Raw genomic sequence first — 25396 nt, forward strand, 5'->3', positions numbered from 1 at the left:
AAGACACAGCGAGAGCTGGAACACAAGCAGGGGCAGAGGGAGAGGGAGAAGCAGGCTTCCCGCAGAGCAGGGAGCCCGATGTGGGGCTTGATCCCAAGACCCTGGGATCATGAGCTGAGCAGAAGGCAGACACTTAACGACTGAGCCACCCAGGTGCCCAAGCATTGACTCTTGATTAACTTATCATATTGAATTAACATTGAACTTTTCAATTTTGTCTGTCTTCCTGTAATGAAGTGTAAGCACCTTGAATTTAGGGACTATATTCTGTAGCTTATTTAACTTTGAATTCCCAAGCCCAGCACAATCCCTGTCTTTAGTATATGTGCTGCTGAAGCGAGCACACAATCCCTGTCTTTAGGAGTGCTCAACAACTGCCTGTTTTAATTATTATTTATTTCCTTATTTGAATCTGCTAGAACTTTGTTTCATCTCCTATTTTTTGTATTCTGTTTCTAGAAAAAAATGTCTTTTTTAGCTTGACAAATTATTTTTTCTCCTTCTCCCTGCTGTTGCTTTTTTATCTTTCCATTCAGCAGTTTCACTAATGTTTTTTAGCCTTCTCTTAATCCATTTAATCACTACCACATAATGCCTGTTGTACTTACATTGCTTTCTCCTTTTCCACTGTAAATCACTTCAGGAGCCTATTATTTCATGCCTCAAATACTATAATAGTTTCTTAACTTTTTCCTCTCTTACTTGGCTTTCCTGTTAATAATCAATAAACTGCAACTGCATTAATTTCTTAGTCCTTTTTCTTCAATAATCTATAGTGTGGGAGTTCATACTCCTTATCCTGACATTTACAGGATTACAATTTGGTCCTTGAGCCACTTCCAATGGTCCCTTTTATAAATTTGATCAAGCCAAATCAAGCAACTCACTGCCTGAGGAGACAAATTCCAGCAGTAGTTCCTTTGTTTAGTCTGTTCCCTCTGCCTTAAAAGTGCATTTCTGCTCTTTAATTATTAATACTTATTATGCAAGGCCCACCTCAACTCTTCCTCCTACAAGCCTTCCCAGATCAAGCCAACCTGAAAAAACAAAATAAAGCACAAAAAAACTCTACTTAAACTCATCTAAAACCTACTGCCTATATTTATTACAAAAAACTAGAGCATACATGCCCATGCATGAATGTGTGTGTTGGGGGGTGGGGGTTATTGTTTCAGCTAGGTTATAAATTCAAAGCGGAGATTATTTCTGCTACATATAACAATGTGGTGTGAGAGAAAGAGCCTCAGCTTTAGAGTCAAATTTACTTGGTTTCAGAGCTGAATTTTGCCATTTGTTTTGTGACCTTGGGCAAAGCACTCATTAGTTTTTCAGAGGGCTAATGTGCCTTTTATTCCAGAAGGTAATTGTGAGATAAAAAGAGGATAAAAGAGAGAGAGAGAGAGACTTTTAAAGTACCCAGCACTTAGGTAGGAACTCAATAAAGTTTGATAGTTCCTGCCTCCCTTGCCTGGTGAGTAGTTCTTCAATAAAAGTTGCCAGTTGTTGAAGGTAGGACCTTCAACAAAGGTTGTTTTTTTTTTTTTAAAGATTTTATTTATTTATTTACTTGACAGAGACAGACAACGAAAGAGGGAACACAAGCAGAGGGAGAGGGAGAGGAAGAAGCAGGCTTCCCACTGAGCAGGGAGCCTGATGTGGGGCCCAATCCCAGGACCCTGGGCTGAAGGCAGACACCTAATGACTGAGCCACCCAGGCGCCCCTTTCAAAGGTTTTTTAAAAAACGATTTTTTAAAAAAAATCAAGGTGAATCCATATAATTCAAACTTCCATTTACTGCCCTAAATTAAAATTTATGAATGTCTGATGAAGCGTAAGTTGATATACGCCTTTGAGTCTGTTGTTGACTAAAAGCCAGGGTTGTGGGAGTTGAAGGAGAAAGAAAGGACACAGAAAATGGGGGTTTGGGAAAGAATTCTTTCAATATCTGTTAAGTTTTTTTTTTTTTAAAGATTCTATCCATTTATTTGACAGAGACACAGCCAGAGAGGGAACACAAGCAGGGGGAGTGGGAGAGGGAGAAGCAGGCCTCTCGCCGAGCAGGGAGCCCGATGCAGGGCTTCATCCCGGGACCCTGGGATCATGACCTGAGCCGAAGGCAGATGCTTAACAACTGAGCCACCCAGGCACCCCACTATCTGCTAAGTTTTAAGCTGTCAATTTTAGTTAAGTTTTACGTTTCCTGAATGTTAATAAGAATAAAATATATATCGTAAAGATTAGTTGCTTTATGATTATCTCTTAAGATAAAACTAAGATGCATGATTTAAGATTATTTATGTTTTAGGAAAGGGATCTTTAGTTTTTCTTCAGAAATCAGTAACAGCTTGGAAATTAAGGTGAAATATCATGTAATAATTTAAATGTATTATTCCTATTGGTAAACCAAATATTTGTTTTTATATTATTTGCTCTCAGAAAAAGAACAAAATTCTTGTTTATAAATACATAATACGTATTATAATGTAAAAGGCTAATCACTAAAGGATAAAGTACCTGACAATAAAGTAATTTTTTAAATTAAAAGTAACTCCTACGTTAATAAAAAAATTTGAAATACATTCCACTATTCTCAAATACAGTAAGGGGGTTAGAAATATCTATACATTATGTTTAAAAGTGTGATGTAGTTAGCCAGGTATTAATAATGTTGAAATATTAACTTTCAAAAATAAAATAGTCTATTTTTCAAACACGTAGGTTCTAATATATCAAGTTGACTAGGTTCATGTCTACTTATTTCTATTACATATTGTCTTGCATTATACTAAGATGTTATACAAAATGGTTACACCTAAAGAGTCATCTGTAAATTACAGTAAGAAATTATAGTAAGAAAACCTTTCCCTATAGCACTACACATGTTTTCCAGTGTCTTTAGATGCTAACAGTCAGTTTTGAATTCTTTAATAGTTTTAGGAAGTCTTTAGTGACTTGACTGCACCTACAAACTGATGTTTGTATAAAATACATTGTTAAAATTTCTTCACTTTCATAAGAAATTTTCGGCAAGGATCATAAGCATATAAACAAATCTGACTCCAAGGATGTAGTTTTACTAAATAAAAGAACAAAATAATGTTCTCTGGGTGCTAGGGTTTAAGTTCCTTTGATTTCTTGAACAGAAATACTAAAGAAATAACCAATCTTAATAAACTTGATTTTCATTGATTCCAGATTTTGGCCAGTTCAGATTTTGGCCTGGATAATTTCATATTGTTTCTTTGTGATAATGACTGTTTTACTTTTAGAATAGACTTGAAATTCAGTATGTACTTAGAGAGATAAGCCATCAAGAACATCCACAAAAGCGTTTACTTTTTTGTTTTCTCATCTTTAGATCTGTGTTCGCTACTTTCAGACATGTATGAATGTTCATGTTTTGAAGCCAAAATGTGTGTATTTCTTTGGTTATCCTTCATTCAAGTATAGTCATCCACATCAGTTGCTGAAAACAACTGCTGGTAAGTATGATCTCAAAATAGCCTATATAAAATAATGTTTTATATCGTACTCAGAACTTTTAAAAAAGTAATTGAAGACTTATCAAAGTAAAAGAAGTTAACCTTTTCTTTCTAGCCCATCCCTCCTTGCTTTCCCTGAATCTATCCTTTTCTTACCTTCTTTTTTCTGTGCCCCCACCCCCATCCCTTTTATATCTTTACATTAATGCTTGTGTCTTCATAATATTGGGAACGGGTTGTCTTGGGCCATCTGCTCTTTATCATGTGGCTCATCTAAGTGCAATAGTCAGGTAAATTGTTGACTTAGCAGATTGTATCCTTATACTGTCACTGTATTACTGGTTGCATGAAGCACCTACCTCAGTCTGTTGTGTTAAGATTGTGTGATGAAACATCCTGAAGTGTTCCTAAATAGAAAGTTTTCTGACTTTTACCATTTAATTACCTTTCTCACGTCTTTTTCTACCCTCAGTAAAGAACTTGAGGCTTAAGTATTAGATTTGGCAAGGGCACTAAGATTTTTTTTTCTGATATTCTATTTAGAACTCTGATAAAGAACCCTAGCCATTAAGCTTTTTGACAGATACTTGATGCCTTAGTCTGTGCTAGCACTGAAAAATGGGGGAATACCAGGCAGATCCAACCCCTGAGATCAGTCTTTCCATGCCTTTTTATAGGTCATCTTCCACAACACCCTAAGATACATAAACCCTACCTTTGCCTGTTTTTTTTAAGATTTTTATTTTTAAAAGTTGATCTTTTCTCTTTATTTCTCAGAGAAAATAGAGGCCATTCAAGCAGAAACTCCCAACTTCCTGCTCTAATGTCTAAACACCTTGAGCTTTGGGTTCTTGGTCTATCAATTACTAGCAGTGTAACTTTAAGCAAGTTACTTAATTCCTTTCTATTTCATCATCTGTAAAATGGGAGTAATCACAGTGCCTAACTCATTGTACTGTTGTGAGAATAAATTCATTTAACACAAGTATTTATTGATCACCTACTATCTGCCAAGGCACTGTTCTAGGTGCTTGGGATACATTCTCTTCCTATATTCCCTACTTAAGCTAGAAACCTGGAGACTTCCAGATTCCTGTTTCACATCAAATTGATTACTGAGATCTATTAATTTGACATCTTACATGAGTCTTAAATCTGTCTTCTCTTTTTCAGACAGCTTTGAAAATATATAAATATATTAAATTCTATACTTCAGTTTCGTACCTGTAGTAGCCTCCTAACTGCTTTCTCTGTCATCCCTTCCCCAACCCCATCCACCCACATTCCTGCCAAGGAGATTTCTTTCTAAAATTAAAGATTTAAAGTTACAGATCTAAAACTGCAGATGGTATTCCCTGTTGGTTAATTATTGCTGAATAACAACCCTGCCCACGACTTTAGGCTTAAAGCAACAATGATTTATTATTTCACAGGATTCTGGGGGTTACCCGGGTGGTTCCTCTGCTGGTTTCACCTGAGCTCACTAATATAACTGTATTCAGCTAGAGGATCATCTGGGCTGGAAGGTGCAAGATGGTCTCACATACATGTCTGACAGTTGGTGCTGGTTTTTGGGTGGGGTGTCTCATTTCTCTTCCACATGGTCTTTCATCCTCTAATAGACTATATCAGCTTCCTTACTCTGGGATCTCAAGGCAGTATTCCAAGAGGGAGATGGTAGAAGAAGCTGCGAGGTCCTTTGAGGTCTAGACTCCAGAATTTGTACAACTTTACTTCTGCTCTATTCTATTGTCCAAGGAAGTCATTTGCCAGCATAGATTTAAGTAGTGGTAAATTAGACTCTACGTCTTATGGGAGCAGCTGCAAAAAAAATGATGACCATATTTACTTACTGGCTCATGATCACCTGCAGGATAAGTTCCAAACACCTCACTGTGGCATGGCAAAGAAAGCCTTTTTAAATCTGGACTGATTTTTTGCCATGTATACTATCTTCAGCCATAGAATTGCGTGTTATTCCCTAACCATGCTATGCACTATATTTCCATGTTCTTCTTGCACATGCTGTTCCTTGAATAATATTGTTTTGTATAGAGGTGCCATAATATATTTACTTGTCATTTTTCGATGACTTAGATTGGTATCCCAGGTCTTCATTTTAACTCTATGATAACTATTCTTGAGCACAAATCTTTGTGTACCTCTCTTAATTATTTCCTCCGGGGAAAAAAGTCTTAAAAGCACAATTGTTTATTGAGTCAAAGATACGAACTTTTTTTTTAAGGCTTTTGATACTTAATACCAAACTATTTTTTCAGAAAGGTTTCGGTTTGTACTATGAGCAGCAGGCTGTAAGAGGACCGAACTTGACTAGAGAGGAAATGAGGTGCCTAATACCTCTATATCAAAAATGCATTTGTATTTCTTAACCATTAACCTCTCTCCTTGTATTTATTAAAGAAAATCTTATGACCTGAATTGGCTTGTTGTGTGTTTTGTAAGCAATTTTGTTGAATAGCAGTCTGAAGATAGAGGAGCACTCTTGAATCAGTTCAGAGCCACTTGTTACCCTGGAAAAGTGAGAGGATCCATACCTACTTTCTGTTGACCAGAAATACTTACTCTTGGGAATAATTACCATAAAGTATCACTTGCATCTAATTGTTATAAGAGTGGGGTAGAAATTCAAAAAGGGATAAACAGTGGAAAGAGGAAGGAGAGGGACTAAAACTTAAAGATAAGTTGGCAGAACATGGTTTGGACAGATGAAAATTTTTCAAGTTGTCTAGATACGGACCTGCCTGATGGTTAGCCACTAAGAATGAGAAGAGTTACATGAAGTCAAAAGAGATCTAAGAGCAGGACACTAGTGGTTATTACAGTTTGATAACAGAAAACAAGGAGATCCAGCTAGCTGGGCCTTCTATACCCTTGTAAAAGAGCATTATTTTGGAAGTTGGGAAAATGGAATTGCTGTGGCAGTTATCAGTAGGTCTGTGACGCTGATTTAAGATTTATTTAAATCTTTGATGGTTATGAATGACGCTTATGCTTTTAAAAATTATAAAATACATTTTTGTCTGTAAAATGCAATAGTTTCTGCCTCTGCTTGAGAATATTTTCTCATTTTAGCTGTGAAAGTATCTGTTAGGAATACATTACTTATTTAATGAGACCATTTCTCATTTGTCTTTGAAGCTCTGCAAGGACAGATTGTTCAATTCAAACTCTCAGACATCGGAGAAGGGATTAGAGAAGTAACTATTAAAGAATGGTAAGTTGGGGCACCTAGCTGGCTCAGTCAGTAGAGTATGTGATCTTGATCTGGGGTTGTAGGTTCAAGCCCAACGCTGGGTGTAGAGATTACTTAAAAATAAAACCTTAAAAAAAAAGAAAAGAATGGTAAGCTATTCTGAAAAAGATTTTAAGTCAATGTAAAAAAAATTTGTGTAAAAATAAGTAGGCATTATTTAAGTTGAGAAACTTCTTTCTATAACTGCTTTTTTTAAAAGCAATAAGTTTAGTAAGTTTTAGTTTAATCGTTTGTGTTGCTATTATGTTGTTAATACAATTATCATACATCATGACATTTTATTTGATGTAATCGCTTAAGGATTATCTTTTCTTTTAAAAAAATTTTTTCACTGCCCACCCCTCACTTCAGCTAAAAAAGAGAAATTAGTCTGTGAAAGATGTTAACTTGATATGACCATGTGCTTGAATGACATTTGTATATGAGCTATTTATTTCTAGACTATTTTAAAATCATGATATAGTCTAAGCTCTATTTACTGAAAATGACCTCAGTAAGAATGCCAGTATATTTGATTCACCATTCTGTTTACCTATATTTTTAGGATAGGTTAAAATATAATACCAAAAGGTAATCAATCAAAAAATAATTTTTGGAAAGGTTCAAAGTTTTTCAAAACCTTGAAACAGCCTCCTATTGCCTTCATCATTCTTCTACTTTTCCTTTTTCCTTTTTGGAAAAAAAAGAAACACCTCTGGGTAGTAAACTGATTTTTAAAGGTATCTAGAAGTAGCAGTGAAGGGGCGCCTGGGTGGTTCAGTCATTAAGCGCCTGCCTACAGCTCAGGTCATGATCCCACGGTCGGGGGATCGAGCCCCACATCGGGCTCCCTGCTCCACAGGAAGCCTGTTTCTCCCTCTCCCACTCCCCCTGCTTGTGTTCCCTCTCTCGCTGTGTCTCTCTCTGTCAAATAAATAAATAAAATCTGTAAAAAAAAAAAAAATAGAAGTAGCAGTGAAGATGAATAAATAGATGCTCTCTCATCATAGTTTTATACTGTTGAAGATCCTTTTAAGAATCTGATTGAGGGGGGAGCCTGGGTGGCTCAGTTGGTTAGGCGACTGCCTTCCGCTCAGGTTATGATCCTGGAGTCTCGCATCGGGCTCCCTGCTCGGCGGGGAGCCTGCCTCTCCCTCTGACCCAACCCCCTCTCATGCTCTCTCTCTCTCTCATTCTCCCAAATAAATAAATAAAATTAAAAAAAAAAAAAAAAGAGGGCGCCTGGGTGGCTCAGTTGGTAAAGCGACTGCCTTCGGCTCAGGTCATGATCCTGGAGTCCCGGGATCGAGTCCCGCATCGGGCTCCCTGCTTGGCAGGGAGTCTGCTTCTCCCTTTGACCGTCTTCGCTCTTGTGCTCTCTATCTCTCATTCTCTCTCTCTCAAATAAATAAATAAAATCTTTAAAAAAAAAAAAGAATCTGATTGAGGGGCGCCTGGGTGGCTCAGTTGTTAAGCGTCTGCCTTCGGCTCAGGTCATGATCCCAGAGTTCTGGGATCGAGCCCTGCATCAGGCTCCCAGCTCGGTGGGAAGCCTGCTTCTCCCTCTCCCACTCCCCCTGCTTGTGTTCCCTCTCTTGCTGTCTCTCTCTCTCTGTCAAATAAATAAATAAAATCTTAAAAAAAAAAAGAATCTGATTGAGCTACCTGTACATTCTTTCTCTGTAGTTCTATTATTACTTTGTAAGTTAGAAAAGAATAAGAACATAATTGTGCCTTACGGTTGTGTCTCTAGTGGCATTGTGGGATTAAGGAAAGAGTAATGGATGTCAAATCAGAAGAGCTTGACTCTGAAACTTACTAACCATCTTGCTGGGACTCATGTGGTCTCTACTGAGCATTGATTCTTAATGTGTAAAATGGGGGAAACAGACCTTACTCTGCAATCTCACAAGGGTTATGGAAAGGATCAAATAATGTAATATATAGAAAATGCCTTTTAAATCTGCAGAGTATTATGTACATTTATGCTGTTGATACCTTCTTTCTAAGACAAAGACTAGTCTTTGTAGATTGCAGATTTTTTTTGACAGTCCTTAATTTCTACCTCTTATTAATTCTCTAGACACATTTTTTTTTTTAAGATTTTATTTATTCATTTGACAGAGACACGGTGAGAGAGGGAACACAAGCAGGGGGAGTGGGAGAGGGAGAAGTAGGCTTCCCGCTGAGCAGGGAGCCCGATGCAGGGCTTGATCCCAGGACCCTGGGATCATGACCTGAGCCGAAGGCAGATGCTTAACCACTGAGCCACCCAGGCGCCCTGACACATATGTCTGGTATAGGGTTTTAAGGTTCTTGGAAAAGGAGATTATTTCATTCCTAATGAAAATTAATAGTTCATTAAATGAGAAACACATATGATTAAGGTTTTTCAGAAGTTCTTTAAGAAATATTAAGAGCTTTCTTGAATTCTGTGTTCTTTTTCTCTAACTTAATATCTATAAATCTCAACTCTAGGGAAAAAAATATATATATATATTGTAATGCAGTTGGGGGCACCTAGGTGGCTCAGTGAGTTAAGTATCTGACTCTTGATCTCGGCTCAGGTCTTGATCTCATGGTTTATGAGTTTGGACCCCGCATTGGGCTCCACGCTGGGCATGGAGTCCACTTAAAAAAAAAGTGTATATATATACATACACTATATATACACATATATATATATACATACACACACACACAACATTAGGTATATATGTACTATATGTACACACTATATATACAATATTACATGTGTATATAGTGTGTATACAATATATATAGTGTATATATACACATATATACATATATAGACACACACTATATATATATATATATACACTATATGTATATATAATGCAGTTGGTAAAATGTTAAAAAGCAGAATTGTGTGCTATACACTGAGAATAGAAATTTGAATGTGTAAGAAAGCATGATTTAACAGATGGTGATGTGTTTATGTAAGTGGCAGTAAAACCTTATTTATTCTCAGAATTTGTAGCAGCAAATACATGGATAAAGAAGAAAAATACTTCTATTTCAAAAAGCCTTTGGCAAACTTCCAAAACAAAAATTTGCATTATATATGTTCTTTTGTCTTAAAGTCAGTTTTGTCTGATAGTAATAGAGCCACTCCAGCTGTCTTTTGGTTACTATTTGCATGATTTTTTTTGGTGTGTGTGTGGTGTATGCGTTTTGTGTGTGTTGTGAGCATATAATTGTGAGTTTTTTTCTGGATTTTTTATTTTGTTCTATTTATCTATGTGTCTGTTTTTATGCCAATACCGTACTGTTTTGATTATTATGGCTTTATAATATAACTTGAAATCTGGAATTTTGATCCCTCCAGCTTTGCTTTTCTTTCTCAAAATTGCTTTGGCTATTTGGGGTCTTTTGTGGTCCCATACAACTTTTAGGGTTGTTTGTTCTAGTTCTGTGAAAAATGCTGTTGATATTTCAATAGGGATTGCATTAAATGTATAGGTTGCTTTGAGTAGTATAGACATTTTAATCATATGTTTTTCCAATCCATGAGCATGGAATATCTTTCCATTTCTTTGTATCATCTTCAGTTTCTTTCATCAGTGTTTTATAGTTTTTAGAGTCAGATCTTTCACCTTTTTGGTTAGGTTTATTCCTAGATATCTTCTTATTTTTGGTGCAATTGTAAATGGAATTGTTTTCTTAATTTCTCTTTGTGCTGCTTCTGTAGTGGTATGTGGAAATGCAACAGATTTCTGTACATTGATTTTATATCCTGCAACTTTACTGAATTCATTTAGCAGTTCTAGTAGTTTTTTGGTGGAGTCTTTGGGTTTTCTATATATTAGCATCATGTCATCTGCAAAAAGTGAAAGTTTTGCTTCTTCTTTACCAATTTGGATGCCTTTTATTTTTGTTGTTGTTGTCTGATTGCTGTGGCTAGGACTTCCAGTACTATGTTGAATAAAAGTGAAGAGAGTGGACATCCATATCTTGTTCCTGACCTTAGGGGAAAGGCTCTCAGTTTTTCCCCATTCAGGATGATGTTAGCTGTGGGTTTTTCATATATGGCCTTTATTATGTTGAGTTATGTTCCCTCTAAACCTACTATGTTGAGGATTTTTATCATGAATAGATATTATACTTTGTAAAATGCTTTTTCTGTGTCTATTGAAATGATCAGATGGTTCTTATCCTCTTATTGATGTGATGTATCAGTAAGACTTTTGTTTGTTTGGAGTTTTTTCACTACTGATTCAATTTCTTTGCTGGTTGTCTGTCTATTCAATTTTTCTATTTCTTCCTGATTCAGTCTAGGAATTTATCCATTACTTCCAGGTTGTCCAATTTGTTGACAGATAGTTTTTTATAATATTCTCTTATAATTGTATTTTTGTGGTGGTGGTGGTTATTTCTCCTCTTTCATTTGTGATTTTATCTATTTGAGTCCTTTCTCTTTTTTTCTTGATAAGTCTGGCTTGAGGTTTATCAGTTTTACTGATTTTTTTCCAAAGAACCAGGTCCTGGTTTCATTGATCTGTTCTATTGTTTTTTTTTTTAATTTCTATATCATTTATTTCTGCCCTAATCTTTTTTACTTCCTTCCTGCTGGTTTTAGGTTTTGTTTTTTTGTTTTTTTCTAGCTCCTTTGTGTGTAAGAGTAGGTTGTTTATTTGAGATTTTTTTTTTGCTTCTTAAGGTAGGCCTATATTCCTATAAACTTCCCTCTTAGAACTTTTTTTGCTACATCCCAAAGGTTTTGGACCTGGTGTTTTCATTTTCATTTGTTTCTATGTACTTTTTAAATTTCTTCTTTTATTTCCTGTTTGACCCACTCATTGCTTATTAGCATGTTATTTAACCTCATTATATTTGTGATCTTTCCAAATTTTTTCTTGTGGTTGACTTCTAGTTTAATAGCGTTGTGATCAGAAAAGATGCATTGTATGACTTCAGTCTTCTTGAATTTGTCAAGGATTGTTTTGTGGCTTAATATGTGATCTTTTCTGGAGAATGTTCCATATGTGCCTGAAAAGAAGGCATATTCTCCTGTTTTAGGCTGGAACGTTCTGAATATATCTGTTAAATCCATGTGGTCCAGAGTGTCATTCAAATTCATTGTTTCCTTGTTGATTTTCTGTTTAGATCATGTGTCCATTGATGTAGTTGGGTGCTAAAGTGCTCTACTATTATTGTATTATTATCGATTAGTTCCTTTATTTTTGTTATTAACTGTTTTATGTATTTGGGTTCTCCCATGTTGGGTGCATAAATATTTACAATTATATCTTTTTGTTGGATTGTCCCCTTTCTTATTATATAATGTCCTTATTTGTCTCTTGTTACAGCCTTTGTTTTAAAGTCTATCTTGTCCAATGTAAGTATTGCTACTCCAGCTTTCTTTCCTTTTCTTTCCCTTTTTTTAAGATTTTACTTATGCATTTATTTATTTATTTATTTGAGAGAGAGAGAGCACGAACAGGGTGGGAGAAAGAATCTCAAGCAGACTCCACGCTGAGCATGGAGCCTGTGCAGGGCTGGATCTCACAACCCTGAGCTCATGACCTCAGCTGAAATCAAGAGTTGGACCCTCAGCCACCTGAGCCACCTAGGCGCACCATACTCTGGCTTTCTTTTGACATCCATTTGCATGATAGGTGTTTCTCCATCCCCACTTTCAATCTGCAGGTGTCTTTAGGTCTAAAATGAGTCTCTTGTAGGCAGCATATAGATGGGTTTTTTTTTTTTTTAATCCATTCTGTCACCCTGTGTCTTTTGATTGGCATGTTTGTTTTTTGTTTTGTTTTTTTTTTTAAGATTTTATTTATTTATTCATGAGAGACAGAGGGAGAGAGAGAGGGAGAGAGAGAGAGAGAGAAGCAGAGGGAGAAGCAGGCTCCCAAGGAGCAGGGAGCCCAATGCTGGACTCGATTCCAGGACCCTGGGATCATGACGTGAGCCGAAGGCAGACGCTTAACCATCTGAGCCACCGAGGCGCCCTTGTTTGGCATGTTTAATCCATTTACATTCCAAGTAATTATTGCTAGATATGTACTTTTCGCCACTTTATTACTTGTTTTGTGGTTGTTTCTGAAGATTTTCTCTGTCTTTCTCGCTTTCATGGTTTACTGGTTTTCTTTAGTGATATATTTGGATTTCTTTCTCTTTATTCTTTGCATACTTATTAGTGGTTTTTGATTTGTTGTTACCATTAGGTTTGTGTATAACATCTTCTGCATATAGCAGTGTAAATTAAGTTGATGGTCGTTTAAGTTTGAACACATTCTTCTCTCCTTCCTACATTTTAGGTATATATTGTCATATTTTACATCCTTTTATTTGTGAGTTCATTGACTGATTTTTTTACAGAAATATTCATTTTTACTGCTTTTATGTTTCCTACCGTCATATTGTCACTCTTTGTCTTTCTTTCCTCTCAGAGTCTCTTTTAATATTTCTTGCAAGGTTGGTTTAGTGGTCATGAACTCCTTTAGTTCTTGTTTGTCTGGGAAATTCCTTATCTTTCCTATTCTGAATGATAGACTTGATCACTAGCAAATTGTTGGCGGCAGATATTTTCCATTCAGCACTTTGAATATATCATGCCAATCTCTTCTGGCTTAGAAAGTTTCTGCCGAAAAATCCCCTGATAGCCTTATGTGGTTTCCCTTGTATGTCACTGTCTTCTTTTGTCTTTTGGCTTTTAAAATTTCTTTGACACTATATTTTGCCAACTTAATTACAATATGTCTTGGTGTGCATCTGCTTTTGTCAGTTTTGGTGGGGGTTCTCTGTGCCTCCTGGATCTGGATATCTGTTTCCTTACCCAGATTAGAGAAATTTCCAGCCTTTATTTCTTCAAATAAATTTTCTGTTCCCTTTTCTCTCTCTTTTGGGACTCCTGTAATATAAATGTTATTGCATTTGATGGAATTACTGAGTTCCTTAAGTCTCTTTTTATTTTGCACAATTCTTTTTCTCTCTTTTGTTCAACTTGATTACATTCCATTACTGTGTTTTCTAGGTCACTAATTTGTTCTACTGCTTCTTCCAAACTGCTGTTCATTGCATCAAGTTTGTTTCTGATCTTGCTTATTGTACTCTTCATCTCTGATTGGTTCTTTTTTATCTCTGTGTTAAGGGTCTTACTGATGTCTTCCACTCTTTTCTCAAGTCCAGTGAGTATATTTTTATGATTATTGCTTGAAATACTCCATCAGGCATGTTACTTATATCTCTTTCGCTTAGCTCTCCAGCCATGGCCTTGTCCTGTTCTTTCATTTGGGTCAAATGTCTCTGTCTTCTTATTTTGTTTAAGTCTCTGTGTCTGTTTCTTTGTGTTAGAAAAGTCAGCTACGTCCCCTGTTCCTGAGGGTAATGGCCTTATGAAGAAGAGGTCCTCTAGTGCCTACCGTGTAGTGTCCCCTGTTCTCCAGGGCCTGGAGCTTCTGGGAGTGTCTCCAATGTGTGTTGCATATGCTCTGTTTTATCCCAGCCACTTTATCCTTTAGGCCCATTGTCTGCAGAGGCTGTCTTTGCTTGCTGTGGGCAGTATTTGGTCCCTGGCCTGACTGTGGTGCATTTTAACTAGATGTGCTCTGGTCTGCTTTTGAAATGAGACCTGTTGCCATCACTGTCAGAACCAAGGCTCCGCAAAAACCCCAGATTGAGAGATATGGTGGTGGCAGGGTTTTGAGCCAGACTTTTTGGAGAGAGGGGCCCACCATGCTGGGACTGAGGCGAGTGTGACCAGGAAGGGTGGTTCTCCTGGAGCATGGGGTGGAGGAGGTGGTAGGACTTGGTGTAAGCATGCTAAGTAGTGAGTGTTGGCACTGCACTGCCTCCCATAGGTAGTCCTGTGCTTTTGCTGAGGAGTGGGGGATGGAAATCGCACCTTCCAGTTCCTTTGTTCCTGGAGGGGCTCTCTCTCTGAATGCTGCCTCTCTGGAATGTCCTCTAAGATGAACAAATAACCTCCCCACCTTGTGACCCAGAATGTTCTTGAGGTCACTGTTTCCATGCTATATGTCTGCAGGCTGTTTGCCCTGACTTCTCTCCAACAGTGGCTCCAATCAATGTCTTCAGGCTCTATCTGAGCCAAGCCCACTCACCTTTACAACTCCAGGCTTTAAGCCCTGCTGGTTGCAAGAACTCCCGAAATCCAGCCCCTCTCACTTTCCAAGCCACTTATTGTGGGAACTAGTTTTCCCCATGCACTCCCCTGTGTGCTAGTCTGTCTCTCACCCTTCTCTGCCACCACAGCTACCTTCCAACTGCAGCGGCTGATCTGTTTCTCTCCCAAACCATGTCTCTGCACATCGCATCTTCATTGATGTGGCCTCTTCTCTACCGTTAGTTGTGAAGTTTGTTCTGCTAGTCTTAAGATTGATTTCTGGGGTATGTAGGATGATTTGAGAGTTATTTAGTTGTATTTGTGGGATGAGATGAGCCTCGGGTCCTCCTGCTCTGCCTCCGTCTTCCCCTCCTGCATGATATATTGTTCCGCATCCTTTTACTTTTAATCTATTTGTGTCTCTTGTAGATAGCATATAGTGGAATCATTTTTTGAAATCCATTTTTCCAGGTTATGCCTTTTATTGGCATGTTTAAGCCATTTACATTTAATGTAATGGATAAAGCAAGATTCATATCTGCCATTTTGCTATTTGTTTTCTATACGTTTTATGTGGTTTTTGTTCATGTAGTTCTCCATTAGTGCCTCCTGTTATGATAAATAGATATTTCTACTGTACCATTTTAATTTCCTTGTTTCTTTTACTGTATGTACTTTTTAGTTACTTTCTTAGTGGCTGCCCTGTGGTTTAATAAAAAACAATGTAGTTTGGATTAATACCAACTTAGTTTCAATAGTACATTAAAAACATTGCTCCTCCCTTTCTTCCCTCCTTTTTTGCTATTATTGTCATATGTATTACATGTTTAAACATTATAAGCCCATCAACAGTTTTTAAAGTATTGCTTTATGCACTTGTTTTGTAACTCAGAATTAAAAAGGGGTACAAACAAAATATAGTGTCTTGTATATTTACCTATGTAGTTATCTTTATTAGTATTCTTTATTTCTTCATGTGGATTTGAGTTGCTGTCTCTTGTCCTCTTATTTCAGCTTGAAGGACTCCTTTTAGCATTTCTTGTAGGGCGGGTTGCTAGCAAAAATTCTGCTTTAAAGGGGGTTGGGGGGATGGGTTAGTCCAGTGATGGATATTAAGGAGGGCACATACTACATGGAGTACTGGGTGTTATACACAAACAATGAATCATGGAACACTACATCAAAAACTAATGATGTACTGTATGGTGACCAACATAACGTAATAATAATTTTAAAAATCTGCTTTGGGGCACCTGGGTGGCTCAGTCGGTTAAGCGTCTCCCTTTGGCTCAGGTTGTGATCTGGGATCAAGCCCCACATGGGGCTCCCTGCTCAGCTGGGAGCCTGCTTCTCCCTCTCCCACTCCCCCTGCTGTGTTCCCTCTCTCACTGTGTCTCTCTGTCAAATAAATAAATAAAATCTTTTTAAAAAAATTCTGCTTTAATTTATTTGAGAATGTATTTATTTCTCCTTCATTATTTGAAACATAGCTTTGCTAGATACAAGATCCTTGACTGACAGTCTTTCTTTTCTTTCAGCACATTGAATGTGTCATTCAACCACCTTCGGCCATGGTTTCTAACTAGAAACCATCTGTTAGTCTTCTAAGGGTTCCTGTACTTGATGAGTGGTTTTCTCTTGCTGACTTTAAGATTTTCTCATTGTCTTTCAGCAGTTTGATTATGATGTGTCTAGGTGTGGCTCTTTTGAATTTATACTGCTTGGACTTTGTTGAGCTTCTTGCATATGTACATTAATGTTTTCATCAAGTTTAGGAAGTTTTTAGCCATTATTTCTTCAACGATTCTATCTCTTTATTGCTATTCTTTGGTGAGGCATCATTTTCTCCTGTGTCCCTTTAATTATTTAGATATGGTTTCCTTTAGTTCTTTGAATATTTAATAGTTGATTTAATTTAACTTTTATTAAAGTTAATTACTAACACTAATTATTGTTAATTAACATCTGGCATCCTCAGGGATGGTTTCCATTGACTGCTTTTGTTCTCTACATGGGCCATACTTTGTTTCTTATAGTTTTTTGTTGACAACTGGATATTTTACATGAAATATGTAAATATTTCGTATGTAAATGTATATGTGGTAAGATATATGAACATCTTATTACCCAGATCTTCCTTTTAAGAACCTCTTGTTTGTCCTAACTTTTATCATTGCCTCAGCTCGCCATAATTTTAAATTGCTGTGGACTGTTTTCAGCAAATACCCTGAGAGAGCTGAGTCAGGTCAAACAAGAATAAGCTCTGTGAATGGAATTTTTCCAGAGAGCTGCCCAACATGTCAAATAGTGACAGTTCTCTGGGAGTGTGGCTTCTTGTGGAACTCCAAACTTGGGTCTGCTCTTGCTATGGCAGTAAGGCTGCTGATTTTCAAGATTAATGCTGAGCTAGGGAAAGAAGAATGAGAATAGAAGAAGTGAAAATAATAAAACTAGGGGGTGCCTGGGTGGCTTAGTCAAGTGTCTCCCTTCGGCTCAGGTCATGATCTGAGGGTCTTGGGATTGAGCCCCATGTTGGACTTCCTGCTCAGTGAGGAGTCTGCCTCTCTCTCTCTCTGTCCCTCTGCTCTTTTCCCTGCTTGTGCTTGCCCTTGCACACACTCTCTCTCTCAAATGAATAAATAATATCTTTAAAAAAAAAGCTGTTTTTAATGAGGTTCAGCCACTTTTCCTGAATAGGTCTTTCTCGATTGTTGTGAGCCTTATTATAATTTCTAGAATTCTGAAAAAGTCAGTTTTTAACAACTATTGCCAGTATACTTGTTGCATTTATAGAGGAGCAGAATTCCAGAGGTCCTTAGTCAACCATTCTAGAAGTGTAAGTCTCCTATATGTGCTTTTAAACCGAGTTGCTATGTCATGGGTGATGTTTTATTATGGACTGAGAACTGATTAAGACAGGAAGACAAGGAATAAGAATGACCGAATAATTATCTTAATGAAGAATGGTGGTAATAAGTCAGAAATGTGCCAGATACATCAAGAATGGTATTAGAATAAAAATTATATGTTGTATTTCAGATTTGGTCCCATTCCTCCTGTTCTGTTTGCTAAGAATATCTAGAAGAGCCTGGGGTGCCTGGGTGGCTCAGTAGGTTGTCTGTCTTGGGGGGCTGGGTCATGATCCCCGGGTCCTGGGACTGAGCCCCACGTCAGGCTACTGAGCTCCCTGCTCAGTGGGGAGCCTGCTTCTCCATCTCCCTTTGCCTGCTGCTCCCCCTGCTTGTGCTCTCTCTCTCTCTCTGTCAAATGAATAAATAAAATCTGGAGGAAAAAAACATATTTAGAAGAGCCTTATAAAGCATACCTAAGATGATTAAGGAGAAAAAGGGACTCATACACAAGGACAGATTAAAATAATTCTAGAAGGAAAGACTGAGAGGACTCAATCCAAAATTCATGAAATTACAAAGAATATGCATTTAGGATATCAATTTTTGGACTTAATTATAGAATAATAGACAAACCTGAAAGTTTGATGAAGGCTAATATAAAATAATAAGAGGAAATAACATTTTAAAAACATATTTTTAGAATTTCTCCCAAGAAATGGGTGAGGCACAACACCTGAAAGTGTAATTAAATTTTTGGATTATAGATCTATGAATGGTTTTTAAATTTTTAGTATTTCTTGGGGATACATCAAAGAGACTCTGGAAGCATTTATAGTCTTTTTCTGAAACATTCTTTGGTGCACCATCTGGGACTAAATGATGTACTAGATGGATACTGATCTAATTCAGTGTAGCATTTACATTTTTAAGATGATTAGTATTATATACTTATAATTATTCATGTAAAAGTGTTTTGTGTCTTTTTCTTTTAGGTATGTAAAAGAAGGAGATACAGTGTCTCAGTTTGATAGCATCTGTGAAGTTCAAAGTGATAAAGCTTCTGTTACTATCACTAGTCGTTATGATGGAGTCATTAAAAAACTGTATTATAATCTAGACGATATTGCCTATGTGGGAAAGCCATTAGTAGACATAGAAACGGAAGCTTTAAAAGGTATTGTAAATGTGTTCATCTATTCTGCCAAATTGATTATTGCTGTCCTTTTGTTATTGGGTACCAATTAAAAGAGATGTTAACTTTTAATAACTTATAGGATTTAATTTGGTGGTTTAAAAGCTGAAATTAGGAAAATAGAAAAGATCCTCTGTGATGCATGATTATCTTCTGACCAGTAACCATGTTAGAAACATATACATTAACACTTAATTTATCTGGAGGCCTGCCTTCTGGAAACCTTAGTGTTCAAAGAATCAACAGGCATTCTCAGGAATTAAAGATTCAGGCCTTGAATCCTAGTCACTAATAACAAAAACTGGAGCATGTGCAGGATTAAATGTAACAGTGGGATCATTCTGTTTGCCTTTGATTCAAAAACAAAAACACTTGGAGTGTCTGGCTAAGTCAGTCAGTGGAGCATGCAACTCTTGATCTTGGGATTGTGAGTTTGAGCCCCACGTTGGGGATAGAAATTACTTTAAAAAATTTTTAAATTAAATATTAAAAAAAAAAAACCCGACACTCTCATTGGTAATGGTTATGAAAGCCAAAGTTCTTGAAGAGAACTGGAAGAGAGAAGAAGGAAAATCATAATGAAAAGTGAAGAGACTAGCCTTCAGAAGAAGCAGCGACAGTGGAACTTAGAAGCAGTAGATGTCCTGACAAAAGTGAATCCTTTGTGACAGTGTTTCAGAGGAAAACTAAAACAGTGGGCTCTCCCAGTGAAGGCAAACTGCTGGCTATCTACCCCAGAAGCTCCTTATGTGGCATTGTTGAGATACACTAAAGTTACGTCATCTAGAAAACAGCTTTGCCATCAGGGATTGGCGGGGGGGTGGGGGTGGCATAAGTTTTGTGATGCCACCCTAAGCCAGCAATATTTCACTTATTTCAGGGCTGAAATAGACATTTTAGTAGTGTAATTCAAAAGTCCAGAAGAAGTCTGAATTACGGTGGCTGGTTGACTCATAGTTCTACAGACTCTATCATTAATAACAACAGCAACATCTAATATCACAGTCATACTTCACAGTTTATAAAAAGTTTCACCATTATTTTATTTATCCTTACTTGTGAAGTATTTCAGTTTAACAAATGAAGAAACTAAACCTATAGATGTTGGGCTATTTGCCCAATGGTCAGTGACAGAACCAAATTTAGATCTCGATGGCCTTTGTCCAGAATATTTTACACTCTGACATGCTGCCTCCAAAAGTTGGAAGATAGCCTATTGAAGCCTTATTATTTATTAATCTCTACTATAAAAGCAGGATATGCACATTGTAGCAAGTTATAAAATGCAGAAAACCAAAAATAAGAAAATGAAAACATTCCTGCTACTCAGAAATCACCACTCTTTTTTTTTTTAATTTTTTATTGTTATGTTAATCACCATATATTACATCATTAGTTTTTGAGAAATCACCACTCTTAACACATTAGTGTTTATTGTTCCAGATATTTTTCTAAGCACACACATATGCATTGAAGTAATTTTACCAAAGTAATGTATTGTGCTTACTGTATTCTAATCTGTTTGCTTAACTAGATATGTATTTTTGTGATAATACATTTTCATTTTCTCTGATAATCAGACTGTATTAAATTTTCCCAGTTGCCCCCAAAATGTCCTTGAAATTTCAATTGGTTTGTTCAAATGGGTCCAATATGGCACTAGACATGGCCCACGGTCTCTTTTCACGTGACTCATACTCTTTCCCATTTTGTTTCGTGACACTGACTTGTGGACAGGACTGTGTCATTTGTTTTGCAAAATGTCACATCTTTGGGATTTGTCTTGTTGCTCCTTCATGGTGGTGTTGGCTTGTTCTTACCATTCTTACAGTTCCTGTAAATTGGAAGCAAGTTTCAAAGGCTAGTTTCAAGTCAAATATTTGGCTAGAATACATCATGGATCACATTGTGTACTTCATATAGCTTCACATCGAGACACACATAACATCTGGATGACCTGCTATAGTGACACTAAGTTTAAATAGTGAATTAGGATAATGATACCCTTGCCCCTCCATTGTAGTTATGTTTTACCTCTTGCGACCTGGAAGTTATCTATGTGGTGTTACTTTGGCATTATATAGATAGTTTATAGTCATTTGAGAATGCTTGCCTAAATCAGCACTTGCTTTAGGGGTTGTGGAATGATGATTTTTTGATTCTGTCATTCTTTTTACATTATTAGCTGGCATTATTCTGTAAAGTGGAGCTTCACCCTCATCACTTGGACCTATTAGTTACTCTGAAATACAGTTCCTACTGGAAAGACAGAATAAATGCTTAATTCTTTTCCCTTACCAAGGAGGTTCTTTTAATAGTGATACTAAATTTCCAACTTTCTCTTTGTGTGTATTCAGTTGATTTACTGTGTTACATCTACTATAATCGTTCTTTTTCATGCTGAAATTGTTAATAGGAGTGACCCTTTCAGGGTGGCTCCTGTGTGTCCTTTTAACATGACCTTATTAATTTTCAAGTTTCCTTGCTTTTGGCACGAGAAGATAATTGGGACTCACCTGTATGTTCCCTACCCGAGATCTGGAATTATCCATTTCTTCAGGGCTCTTGTTCTTTTAATGTGGAGTAGACAAGAGACCATAATCTAGGTAGTAGGGGTGCTTCCTATTATCTTGATTCCAAATTTCTATTGAAAGGCATGATTTAGGAATATTAAAAATGAAAAAGAATTTACCTTTTAAAATTACCTGAAACACAAGATTATTTTGATGGATCAGTGACTTTTTAAATTATTATTATTGGGGTGCCTGGGTGGCTCAGTTGTTAAGCGTCTGCCTTCGGCTCAGGTCATGATGCCAGGGTCCTGGGATCGAGCCCCGCATCGGGCTCCCTGCTCAGCAGGAAGCCTGCTTCTCCCTCTCCCACTCCCCCTGCTTGTGTTCCCTTTCTTGCTATGTCTCTCTCTGTCAAATAAATAAATAAAATCTTTAAAAAAATAAATTATTATTATTATTATTATTATTATTATTAAATTAGGACCTAAAAAGGCAAGAGGGTTATACTCTGGGCACAAACTGAGAGCGCTGAATCCTAACCACTAGACCACCAGGGAGCATCATTCTGGGCACAAATTGAGACAAACAAAGATGCTGAACACTATTATGGATATCATTAAATTAGAACACCCAGTCAAGTGCTCTAGACATTAGATACTAATCTAAGCCATCCAAAAAAATGAATTATTTATATGAACAAGCAAACAATTGAGACTTACGGGGTTTTTATTGTTTGATTTTAGAGTTTATTTTGGCATTTCCAATGAGATTCAACTTAAGTCTTGTTATATAGCAAAATACAAAGTCAAAGAACTATTTCAGAGTAGGGGTGTTTTTTCTAGAGAATTCTTTCACAAAAATTAATCTCCTATGTAGCATGAATGAATCTCAAAAATGTATGCTGAGTGAAAGAAAACAGGCAAAAAAGAGAATATGCTGCATGGTCTATGTACATAAAATTTTAGAAAATGCAAACTAATCTATAAGGACCGAAAACTCATTAGTGGTTGCCTGGGTATAAGGAATCTTTTGGGGGTGGTGGATATGTTCCTTATCTTGATTGTGGTGATGGTTTATGGGTATATACATATTTCAAGTTACCAAGTTTTATATTTTACGTATGTGCAGTTTATTGTATGTCTGTAAAAAGTGAGATTGCTTAGATTATGTTCAGAATAAAAATTATCTGTTAATATTCCTCATAGAGAACTGATCATTTGCTAGCTATTCTGTTTTGTTTGCTAGTGAGAGTGCAATCTGAACAATTACCTTACATTGTAATTTTATTTTGTATATGTACCTTTTTGCTCTTATATTTATGTTTTATTGTATTTTTTTACTATAAGAATAAACTGAATCATAACCTATATATAAGCAAACCTGTAGAACAGTAGATTCAATTTAATGAGACATTTATATATGCCTCTCTTTAATTTTAGAAATGGGAAAGATTTCTAAATATTTTGTATACCTCTTCTTAAGCAAGAATTTGTAATAATATTCAATTTGTTTATATTGTTTTTTGCTTTAGTGCTAGTAAAACGAATTACACTATATACTATACTGCTATACTATACTATACTATGTTATACTATAATTATACTATATTATACTATAGAAAATTACCAAACAAGAAATCTTTTAGGAGTATAAGATACATTATTTCCATTTTACAGGGGGAAAATAATTATAGCATAGAACTATCAAGGGTATAAGAGATCAAAACTAGACATCTTAATAGTAGTATTGGAAATTAATCCTGTCTTCCAGTGCTTGTTTAAATGATATTCTGTGGTACTGTTTTTTTGTAACATGGTGTTGTTGTCTGCTTTTCAAGGCCAGAGTATCAGGATAATTCTGAGAAGGGAAACTCTATTTGTGATGTCTTAAGTCCTACCTATGAGTGCTTTGACTGTAGACAGACCTCCACTTGAAAAGAGCTTACTGGACTAACTTATGCCACCTTGTATGTGTGACATTTAGAAGGCATATACTTCTGTGCTCACTTCAGCAGCACATTTACTACAAGACATATACTATTAAAAAATATGTATTACAAGTTGAAATCCAGTTATTTAATATTATCAAGATGATATCAAAGCTATTCCATGTCTCAGTGTGTTATCTGCTGGAAACTCAGTTTTAAGTATATTGCCATGCATTCTTTTTACAGCTAACCTGGCTTTCTCTAGTCTATTTCACAAAGTAAGATGGCTACTCACTTTTTTAAATAACTGAAGTTTTTTATACCAACTTCTCAAAATCATTTATTTGAGGGGAATCATTAGTTTTTTTTTTAACTTTATATGTTTTACTCCTTCCTAAAGTGAGGGTATTGAGTATAGCCTAGAATCTTTTTTTGATTATGTAAAAACATGCTAATGAACATTTATTATTCTGGAAACAATACAATTCTGCATCTGGCTTTTGGTTTTTTAGCCTACTTCTTAGCATTATCATCATGCCCAGCCATAATTCTCCTTCCTAACTTTCTGGGAACACCGATAACTAAGTTTGTTAAGAAGGAGGTACAAAGAAGAGAAAGTAGGATCTGGTTAAGGGTCTAAATTCCTTTTTTCTGGAGCAAGGGCACGGTTTTAATGCTGAGGCTGTGTGTCAGCTGTTTTAGGTATTCTGATCCTAAAGCTATGTGCGGAATTAGGTTGTCAGGACGTCTGACCACCACCCCTATACCTGATTAGTCCTAACTGAGGAGTCTTGCCACCATGGGGAAGTATTAAGGAAAGAGAGGGAGGAACATAAGCTATAGCAGAATTCTATCCTTTAGCATCACTGCCTATCATTGACTGAATGCTTTCTCTGTGCTAATGCTATATATATATTATTTCATATAATCATGTAGATTAAGTTATTTGGATTATTATTTGCATTTGACACATGCACCATTGAGACCCACAGAGGTTTAATATCTTGCCTGCGGTCACGTCACGTAGTTAGTAACTGGTGGAACTCTGATTTGACCCCAGCTCTGTTTAATTCTGAAGCCTGTATTCCTAACCACTTTGTTACACTGAAAATTCTATTCAGAGACTATGAGTATCAGCTCCATTCTGCATCTAGAACACTGGGACTGAATTTCTAGCACTGTTCATATGCATATTTATGAAAATCTGCTATGACAACATAAACTAGGTGTCGCACAGAGTCTATAATCTATTTTTTTTAAGATTTATTTATTTAGATAGAAAGAGCATGAGTGGGAGGGACAGAGGGAGAGGGAGAGAAAATCTGAAGCAGACTCTGTGCTGAGCCCAACATGGGGCTCAATCTCACGATCCTGAGATCATGACCTGAGCCGAAACCAAGAGGCAAAAGTCTAACCAACTGCACCACTCAGGCACCACCCCACAAAGAGTTTATAATATTAAAATGTTTACCAGGATTAATACAGTGTTCTGAGTTAAAGAAAAGCTCTTTCAGGGGTGCCTGGGTGGCTTGGTTGGTTGAGTGTCTGACTCTTGGTTTTGACCACGCAGGGCTCTGTGCTAAGCACGGAGTCCTCCTGTCCCTCTCCCTCTGCTGCCCTCCCCCCTCCTCCCCCACCCCACTCACGCTGTCTCTCTCCCTCCCTTGCAAATAAATAAACGAATAAATAAAATCTTAAAAAAAAAAGTCTTTGACATAAAACCATTCTAAGAACATAGCATGTCATTTAATTAAATTAAACTAAATACATAAATTGCAGAGTGTGATGCCTGGGCATAGTAAGTGGGCATGAATGGTAGCTATAACTTAGTTTTGTTCAGCCAGTTGTAGATTGAACTGATTGAATTAGCTGTTTAAATAATTTGTTGTGAAAAAGAAAATGCAGTAGGATCTCGTTGGTTTGAGTATCATTAGTTCTCAACTTACGATCATTTATTTAAGACCTAAACTAAAGTTTACATTTGTTCTACAAGGAAAGGTCTTCCTAAGCAGTTTTGCAGAGAGAAAAGTTTAAAACTTATTATGAAAACCAATTGTTTCAAACACCCTTGAGTGCTTTAG

The 25396-nt window shown here is 36.6% G+C and overlaps 1 protein-coding gene across 6 annotated transcripts in view; it reads left to right on the plus strand.

Annotated features, from left to right (window-relative positions):
- Positions 1-25396, plus strand: part of DBT (dihydrolipoamide branched chain transacylase E2) — a 54555-nt gene that overhangs the window by 3594 nt on the left and 25565 nt on the right. For 4 of the 6 annotated variants that reach the window (XM_025872284.2, XM_025872282.2, XM_025872283.2 and 1 more), the window contains exons 2-4: positions 3360-3483; positions 6643-6718; positions 18676-18857. In XM_025872284.2, coding sequence (XP_025728069.1) covers positions 3360-3483; positions 6643-6718; positions 18676-18857 — 382 coding nt within the window. Of the gene's footprint in view, positions 1-1993; positions 2185-3359; positions 3484-6642; positions 6719-12066; positions 12096-18675; positions 18858-25396 lie in introns of those variants that run through there. The other 2 variants (XM_073896245.1, XM_073896247.1) reach the window with 2 other exon arrangements.

Source organism: Callorhinus ursinus, unplaced genomic scaffold (genome assembly GCF_003265705.2).
Source record: "Callorhinus ursinus isolate GAN/ISIS: 27379988/994484 unplaced genomic scaffold, GSC_fseal_2.0 scaffold9, whole genome shotgun sequence".
Classification (NCBI taxonomy): Eukaryota; Metazoa; Chordata; class Mammalia; order Carnivora; family Otariidae; genus Callorhinus; species Callorhinus ursinus.